This window comes from Zerene cesonia, chromosome 2 (genome assembly GCF_012273895.1).
Source record: "Zerene cesonia ecotype Mississippi chromosome 2, Zerene_cesonia_1.1, whole genome shotgun sequence".
NCBI classification, from domain to species: domain Eukaryota; kingdom Metazoa; phylum Arthropoda; class Insecta; order Lepidoptera; family Pieridae; genus Zerene; species Zerene cesonia.
In genome coordinates this window covers 4359500-4369729 of record NC_052103.1, presented here as the reverse complement: position 1 = coordinate 4369729, position 10230 = coordinate 4359500, and the positions used below count along the sequence as shown (strand labels likewise).

Here is a 10230-nt window from a genome sequence, read left to right as displayed (position 1 = left end):
AATTCTCAGTTTGAACTGATCCGTATCGGAAACCGTTAATAATCTAGTCACTGTAGATATCTACTGATTGTATTATTTGTTTTGCTTTATATTTACTGACTTCATATGCTGTGTAAGATACGACTGGAAATATTATGTGTAATTGTGTTCTTTTTAATGAGTAGGAAAAAAATACTGATTGATCGTGATGGTGAACTTCTCACTATCACCTATAAACATTTAGAAAGTTAAGACCTCCATAAACATGAGGGTTATCTTTTTCGAAGGATTGACAATACTAAAGCAAGGGCTAAGATAAATTAAGACAAAATCCATAACCATCTTAGTCCCATAAAAAGGAACTTTGAGTTTTTTTTTTTAATCTGTCCGTTATACATGTAAAGGTAGTAAAAGCGTGAAGAGCTAAAAGAAGAGCTAACCCATTTGTCATCATCACGGAATAGCTTAACTGTATGCGATAATATAATCTATATAAGTAATACCTAGTCCTGCTAAACTCCTAACAAACACCAATAAATTTTTTTGCATGTTGATTAATTCACGATAGTTGATTTACCCATCTCACATAGTCACACTTTACTAATTATTGAAGTCGGATAAGTACACATATAGTTTAAAAGTAGCTAATTACAAGGCCAAAAGAATGAATGAAGGCGTGAAACTGCAATAGGATTTTTTTTATAATAGCAGATATGTATAAGATTTGGAATTGAGCATTTGCAGGTGCTATGTGAGAATTCTCATTACAGGATATGTCGTTGAAGGCGATGCTTTGAATGCAGTTTATACATTGTAGTCACAGATTTTGTAATAATTACATATCTACAGGTTTATAGAAGTTATGTGAACTAATGTTTTACGGATAATATTTTCTAACAGTTGATTTCCAATAAGTTTCAGTATTATTATGACATTTAATCTAAATACTGTATAAAATGTATGAACGTAAAATATGAATAGCATATTTCCGAATAGCATTAAAATGACAGGACCAGTGTAGTTTAATCTGTGTTTTGATATGATTTACCTCATTGAAAAGACATACCCGAGTTGCGTTGGTGGGAAAGAGATAGATAGATATGATGTATAATTTCGTATTTCAAACTGTGTTGCCAGCATAATAAATCAATGTTTCCCAATATTTATAGAAATATGCACCATACATGTTTAGCAGTTTATGTATTAATTACAATAACCAAGAATATATAATCTTAAATATAATTATGCTATTCAAATTGAAAACATATATTTCTGCAGTCTATATCACTACGCTAAATTAATTTTTATTTTATAACTATATCAATAGGGTAAATTAATTGAGAGGAAAACATCATTTCATCATCATTAATGGTTTTTTTTTTTTGCAAATATAGGCACGCAGGCCTTCGATCATTTATGAGCATCTGGATTAAGGCGCCAACAGACTAGCAAAATGCACCACCAACGTCGTAACTTTATTTACTCTTATACATAATATTGTCTTGCATTGATCGAAACAATATTGATGAGATTATTAAGGTTATCTTCGAATTTTCAATGAAGAATGAAACACCCAGCTAACACAATTACCCTTTAATGTATCTTTATTAATGTGAGAATGTGTGTAATTTCATAATTATCAAGTAACATAATATGATTATATGTAATTATGTACATTTTTATTATAAATTTGTTCAATCGTACAGGTTTTACCTGGACTCAACGAAAAGTTCTTAAAAACGGCAACATCGGTTCAATACACGACCAGCTATGACTCATGTGAAAAAATTAAATAGTATATTTATTTACATTGGTCATCGGCAATCTTCATCTATTCTTTTCATGATAGTTTATCCTATAACTGTATTGAAGTGCTTATGAATAATTAGTACTTAACACATGGTGGGATATTCTTACGAATGTATTTTTGAAGTAATAGTGAGTTTGATCTTTTGAATAACATTCAACAGCAAAGGGTAAGATAATATTTATTCTAATGAAAATTCTGTTATACGGACAAGTTGAACTTATTTAATATGATGCACAAATTACATAAAACACTTAACTAATAATTAAAGTATAAACGTTGTATCTAGTACCTAAACCAGTGACAAGTTGCCGGCAAGTATACCTATGACGTCACTTGATGTTTATTTTTAGAATGTGAATTCTGCTTTGAAATAAAAATGAAATCTCAAATAATACAAAGCTAAATATAACACAATTAAAAACAAATTTGCCCAAGCACAAGTTTGTAGGCGAGTGGTGAAAATATGTTTTAGGAATTTATGACGCTTATATCAATACACTATATTATTATATGTATACGTCTACGCATATGTATAAAAATATAAATAAAATGCCCACGGATTTTATATATAGGCAAACAAAAAAAAAATTGTTTAGGTAATCAATTTAGACTTATAATATGTTTATTAAATGTACGATATGGAAATGTACCTAATTAATACTATTCTTCATGTCCAATGTGTCTATCAGCATGTTTCATAAAAGATAATCCATTACTATTGCAGCGTTACAAAATGGCGCCTACATTGGCTGAAGAAAAAACACTCGGCCAAATACATCGTAATTTCAACAAATTAGTCAACGATGCTATTAAGGAAACAACAGTTAAATACAATGAGGACATCAATTACGATGACCCGGATTTGGATAACTTATTTAAGATTGACTATGCTTGCCGTAAAAAGGACTTGGAATATGTTCTTAAAATACTAAAATGCAAAGACATATTATATTGTTCAAGGGCTATTAAAGGATCAACTTGGTTGATCGATGATCCGCAGTATTCAAATATAATCAACGCTGATTATTTATTTAACAAAATATTCCCAGAGATGATTACCACAGCACGCAATAAATTTCTATTGCATATCAGATTACATATAAGGGATGAAAGACGCGCGGAAGATTTCTTTTTGCATTTAAAAGACCAAAACTTAAAATGTGCTATTAAATGGTTGCCTTACTGTTCTACGTCATTTATCGCTGAAAATATCGTGAAATATGTCAACGATATATCACTACCCGTGTTAATGCGACTCAGTGAGATATCATTGAATTTTCTTCATATCTACTGCAATATTAATATTGATAATTATCATCGAGTACATATCCATTCTGCTCTTAAAGTTGGAATGAAGTACGCAAACCAAAATATTGAAAAATATTTAGATATACTTGATAGTGTTGAAAAGCACCATAGGCCATGGATTAATCCGAAGACAACAAAATTAATAATGACCAAATGTCCTGAACGAATATTAAACCAGTTAGAGCAATATATTGATCGAGTTGATATAAAAACATTTGCAAAATATATTAAACAAGATGATATAAAGGACTTTCTTGAAAATCGACTCATAAATGGAAACTTAGCACATTACGTGGGAAGGGAGATAGAACACTTTATAGTGCGGATGCCCCAAAAAAATAGATTCGAATTTGTTAGAAAGCACTTCATTGATATAAAGAGCAAGGAATTAATTCCTTATCAGTGTAAGCCGGGCACTTTAGAAAATATTTACACCTGGTATCGATTTGCTTCTTTTGAAGATGCTTTTCGAGATTTAAAAAAATTAATCCGGATTGAATCTAATCCAAGCGAAAGACTTGCTATGATGTCAGTTATTCTAGGTTGTGCCAGAAATAACTCGCAGAATATACACGATTTACTCGAGTACTACCGGGCACATCATATAAATGAAGCATTCATATTTAAAATTAGTTTCATCAACAGTCTCTTACACTCGACAAAAGCATATTCCATGGATCAAGAGACATGGAAAATTTTGAACGACCTATTCTTTAGTATGGAAGTATATACAGAATCCGATCATGAGTTACAATCTTGTATTAAACACATTATATTGTATAAAATAATCCATAACGAAGTCATACCTGAGATTATAATTTCAAAGTTCAATTTTAGTACCTTTAAAAAAGAACGTAATGGATTAAATAATAATGACAGAGAAAAAGTCTTTGAATATTTGTTTAACCATGTAAACAAAGAACTAGACAATCATTACGAAAAACTAACAAAGAATGATCACGAGTTTGAAGAAACTATTGTTTGGATAAACAATACGCTCGACCTATTGGTCGATTGGAAGAAAGATTTATCAAAATTTCCAGAACTTTTGACCAAAATAAGGGAGTTATCCAAATTTACAAAAGAAAAAGTATCGGACACAACGTTAACCAGCATCTATGACAAGAATAAAACATGGAAAAAATTGTTACTTAATGAATCGATTATATTAAATCCGTCAGAGGACACTTGCATTAATGCCCTAAAACACAAGCCAGAGATAATTCATTTAAACAAAGACGAAATTAAGTCATTATATTTAAACGATAAAATATCTATGAAGCGGCTATTTCGTAAAATAAGAGTTTATTACACACATTTGGCTAATGAATTCAAACAGTTGTATTATAACAATCTCCTGCAAAACTGCGGTCTTAGATCCACTATAATTGGATTGTGTGTACTCTTGCCTCCAAAGGAATTATCGTCGCTAATTCACAAATATATTCCTGTCGAAGAAAAAATTAATTGGAATGAAATAGACGAACAACAATTTACCATACAAAAGCATATTGCAAAGAACATGCATATAGCAAGACCACAGCCAGCCTTAAATTTAATATTGTTATATGCTAAAGGTGATTACTTGCAATATGTGCTTTCCTCCTTATCTTCATCGCTACATAATATCACAAGCATTGATCTTCTAGGTGAGACCTCCAATCTGAATAATACTCCAGTATCATTACAAAAGCATATCATTCGCGAAGCTTGCAAAAAATTACAATTTAATGAAATTCTAGCCATATTAACTAGTGTATGGAAGTCGACTAGAAATAGTTCTATACGTGCTACTGTTTTCAGGTCTGCATTTAACTTACTTTGTAGAGAAACGAATGTAACGTATATTGAGAGCATTTGGTCTGTTTTAAATGTATTTATAGAAAATCTAACAGCTGATGATAATAAAAATATTTTTGTGACATTGAGCCACGTAGACAAAGTTCCAATTCAAGTAAGACCTGCTTTTTGCATGAAGAGTTACATGTTTCTCAAAAAATTACCAGAAAAAAGTAATGTAGAATATATTATACGTCAGCTGATTACGAATACAAAAGATATAATCGAACTTATGGACGCTGACTTTATGACAGAAATGTTAATGGAATCTTATGAGGATAAATTTTCTCTAACTTTTAGTCAATATTTTATGAATGTTCTGTCTGCTTTCCTAGTAAGCTCACAAAGTGAGCAATCACAAATAAGACGGTTTGAACAAATGCTGCTTCCTTTGTTAGAGAACGCCGACGCAATTTGGTCTTTTGAGAAGGATAACATGCGTAAAGCTAATGTTGGACATTTGTTCAATAGATTATGTAGCGATATAGGAAACATTGTTATTAAGAAAAAAATGCCAATGCCTGTAAAATTGTTCAGTCTCATTCTCAATAAATTGGAAGAAAAACTACCTTTGGATGAAAACTACGTGCTCATTACCAATAAAAAACTTGCTCTACAGCTCATAACTATTTTAGAGACATTTATGAAAAACTATACTGACAATGATACTGAATCCATTCAGTCCTATAAAGAGGAAACGAAGGGACCCGAAATAAATACGAAAGCGGATATTTACGTACAAGCAATTAGAAAATTTAGCGACATATGCTTGCAGTACTTAATTGAGGATGTACAACACTATGGCACGAGCATCATAATCGCCTACAGTAAAGCTTTGAATGAAATTTTCGAAAACTTTTCCTTTTGCGACATTTCTCTGAAAATTGAGCTTTGTAATGCAATACTAGATAGTACTGAAAGGAAAGAGGGATATATGCTTGTTTTACGATTGCTAGGTATGCGATCCTACTTTTTGGATCAGGATGTTAGATTGGAAATCGTTAAAAGAATCGCAGCACATTCCGATAGTGAAGTAAAAATATTATGTTCCACATACAAGTATGATTTTTAATTCTCGACGTATTAGCTAGATTAGATTGTGGTTGCTTATCTAAACAAATTAGTTCAAGTGTCCTAATTAGGGCATCTAGATGTCATTGTGAGGAAGTTGGTGCACCAAAGTTAATTTAACTTTTAATAGTTATAGAACTTTAATATTGTAACGGATACCTAAATATAATTTTGTATTTTCGTCTTTAATTTGTTTTATTTACTCCCACGTCTTGTGATTTATCAAATCTTCGGAAAACCAGAGCAGTTTAGAAAATCACCCTTTACGCTCCCAGTTTTAGTGTGCTTAAATGACGACTGAGCATGAATTTAAAGTATTGACTAAAAAAATTGATATTTTGTAAATTAATTCCAGAACGTATAACTCTAATTTTGGAAGACTTTTATTGCAATACATAGACGTTGCCTACTAAGCTACTTATTGAAAAACCTTATTGATTAAAATAAATTAACCGAGTTTGAAGTACTTGTAAATATTTTTTGAAATGTATGTAAGTGCCCATTAATATTATCGTATTCATTCTAATAAAACTATATTTTTCTTGCAGATTTCAAGATGAAAATAAAGCTGGAAGGAAGTCACCTTGGAGCTAGGCATAAACATCTAAATAACCTCGCAGTGCAATCCAGCGATAATTACTGTTTCGATACAGTCGACCTGAAAGATGGAGACGTGGTAAATTTAATAAAAATAGATATAGCTGGAAGAAACAGAAATGTCGACTATATTTTAAAAGTTCTAAAGTGCGAAGATTTACTATATGTTTCAAGAGCAATTAATCGATCTGAATGGTTGATAGCTGAATCTCAATATAAACATATAATTAACTCTGAATATCTTCATCAGACACTTTTCCCACAAATGACGTCTAAAGCGGTGGTTAAATTAAGTAAATATATTAAACTTCATCTGAAAGACAGCGAACGTGTTGAACAATTTTACAAACATGAGGAAGACCCAAAGAAGGCAGCGCAATGGTTGCCACATTGTTCCGTAGACTTTATAAACTTATGCATAAACAAACATACTGATCATATAGATATGACTTTGTTAAAGCGATTATGTGAAAAAACTATCAAAGTCCTCGAAGTATTCATTGATAAAAATCAGTATTCAGCAAAAACAGCTTTAAAAGCTACAAGTTTTCTACTTAGATCTGATCTGATAAAGTATCTAGATATTATTGAAAGACAGCCTTCTTACGCAATTCCTGACTTTACCAAAAATTCTACAGAGTTAATGATGAAACAAGCTAGTGATCGAATAATCAAAAAATTTGTAACTTACTGTAACCATATTGATATTAAGACCTTTATTAAATACCTAAAGAAAGAGAATATAAAAAAATTCTTATTTGATATTGTTAAAGACAGTAACCTCAGTAATAGAAATTTACGGTTTGATACTCTAACTTCTTTCATATCTGCCATGTCTGACAATGATCGAACTGAATTTGTTACGCAAGTATTGATCGATAAAATATACGTAGATGAAAAATGCATATTGCCAAAGCCACTCAAATGTTCAATGGAAGATTTTGCTAAATTTACATGTCAATATAAGTTCATTTACATTTTTGATCACTTCTGGTATCGATATACTACATTTAATGTTGCATTTACCAAGATCCAAGAACTGATAGACAAACAAACCTCAAATGATGCGCTCATCTCTATGTTCGAAACATTAATACTTGCCGCAGGAGATTCAGTTGATAATCTGAAATCATTAATAGATTATTACGAGAAATATCATAAGAACACAAATCAAGTAAAAAACACATTCATTAAATGTTTAATTACAAAAAACAATTTTCAAAATTATGATTTTGCTACATGGAAAAAATTTGAAGAAGTGTTTATGAATGGTATTTTAAATGAAAATAATGAAGATATAAGAACTGATGAATCTCTGAAAAAAATATGTGTTGAAGCTGTAATAATATATTATACTCTTCATATGAAAAAAGTGCCGAAAGCAGTTGAAAATGAATTTAAATTTAATACATTAAAATCATATCAGAAAAAATTTCAAAGGAATGAAAAAGAGATTTTATTCACATATTTATACAATACTATTATGAGACAGTTGAATAGTCATTCGTCCTTTACCAAAGAAGAATTTGTTGAAAAAACTGAATTATTAAACAAAGCTTTAAATCTCTTAATAGATTGGGACAAGGACATAGCCAATTATCCAGCTGTTATCAATGCCATTAAAGATTTAATAAATATAAATGAACAAAACATGTGGAATGTGGACTTTTCCAATGTTTATAATAAAAAGAAATCCTGGAGAAAAGAACTGTTCAATGAGTCCATAAAAATGAATCCCAGTCAGCCCGTTTTAATAAATGCCCTAAAGCATGATCCTTCATTAATAGAACGTTGTCCCGCTAAGCTTGATAATCTATATTTTAATAATAAGATTTTGTTGAAACAGTATCACAAAAAAATTAAAACATATTGGTCAGAATCTTTAGCCAAGCAATTGGTAAATATATACATGAATCAACTTAACAACGTTAAATGCAGTAAGGCAGTGATTCGTGCGCTGTGTATTTTATTACCTGATGAAGATCTACAAAAATTTATAATTGAATATGCCCCAAAAGAAGAAAAGGTCGATTGGAACAACACTACTGAATATACCCTTATCATACAGCAAAATCTTGCTAAAATAATGCACAACGCTCGACCACAACCCAGTCCAAAATTAATACTTCATTACTCTAAAGGGGACTATTTACCATTTGCTTTACCATCGCTGTATTCAATTTTTCTTAACTTAAACATGACTTGTTCTCAACGATTTATACCTATGTTGTTAGATACTAAGGTTTCTCTTCAAAAACATGGCATAAGATTTGCCTTTATAAAACTACCACCAGAAGAAGTAAAAAATATTCTGAGCAAAGTTCTTAATGAATATAAAAACTCTTCCATAAGACACGTAGCATTTAAGTTTACTTATAAACTTTTATGTAAAGAAAAGGATCCGGATAGAATACAAAGCATCTGGAATATAATGGAGACATTTTTAGATAACCTCTCAGACAATGAAAATGATGCCATTTATGAATTATTGCTAAACGTTGAAGAAGTTCCTATAACTGTTAGGCATTCATATTATATAAAAAGTTACAATATTTTAAAAAGTCGTGTAGCGTCCAAAAATCCCGAAGATGTACAATTTAAGTATTCTTTTGGAAATACGTTCATAAGTTATGCTCGAAACATAATAGATCAATTACCTCCCGATTTTATAACAGAAATACTGTTAGAATATATAGATAAAGATATCATAAAAGACACACACAACCTTTCAAAGTTAGAGCTTCTATCGTCTTACATGCTTGCCTGTACTGATGAAGAATTTCAAATGAAAAAATATACCAACTTAATATTGCCATTATTACAGAAGTGTTTTCAGAACTGGGATGAAACAAATGCTCACAAAAAACAATTTACGTTAGTTTTAGATGTCTTTTTAAACACTTTAAGAACGGATATAAAAGAGTTTGTGTTTGATAAAAAAAAAATTGTACCCAAGAAACTCTTCGAGACCATAAATTTAGAGTTATTAAAAAATCTAGATTATCCAAGTAATTATCTACTTATGACTAAGTGGCAATTAACTGTTGCTTTCGTGGATATTCTTGATAAGTGTGATAGAAGAGATTGGGACCTGGCATGTGAATCCCTGGTGTCGGAATACAGTAAAATATGTACAGATTATATAATCGAACATTGTTCAAAATATTTTGCAAACATATATGTTCTATTTGCTCAGGCGTTGTATAGTTGCCTAAACAATTTTGTAAATAATAATGCTCTCCATATGCTATTTAAGAAAATGTTGCAAGATGAAAAAAATGTTCAAGTGTACTTGGCAGTTTTAAAACTACTCAACCATTTTTATACACACGTGTCATCAGATGAGATAGTTAATCATGTTGAAGAAATATTTAAAATTGTAAGTGACCACCCATCAGTGGAGGTACAGATACACTACTATAATTGTAGAAATGTTCACCTCAGTACATTTGCAAAACGAATTTATGTCAAAAATATGCAAGAATTGCATTCAGACTCCGATAACGATGACTAATTTCGTTTTTTTGTTTCTTCATATCATATAAACCATTTATACTGGTTATTGAACTTGAGTGCTTATTAGATATTGTTGAGTTTTAACTTTCTTTTCGTTTTTATAAATAAAG

General features: G+C 30.5%; 1 protein-coding gene across 2 annotated transcripts; it reads left to right on the top strand.

Annotated features, from left to right (window-relative positions):
• The first annotated feature begins 1725 nt into the window (after window positions 1-1725).
• LOC119832758 lies at window positions 1726-10225 on the top strand. Of its 2 annotated transcripts, none has more exons than XM_038356500.1 (2): window positions 1726-1955; window positions 6556-10225. In XM_038356500.1, exon 2 carries the CDS (start codon window positions 6564-6566, stop codon window positions 10116-10118), a length of 3555 nt encoding a protein of 1184 aa, XP_038212428.1. In that variant the 5' UTR covers window positions 1726-1955; window positions 6556-6563; the 3' UTR covers window positions 10119-10225. The 2 variants fall into 2 exon arrangements, with proteins under 2 accessions (XP_038212428.1, XP_038212436.1); XM_038356508.1 differs by lacking the exon at window positions 6556-10225 and adding an exon at window positions 2514-6191.
• Window positions 10226-10230: the final 5 nt, after the last annotated feature.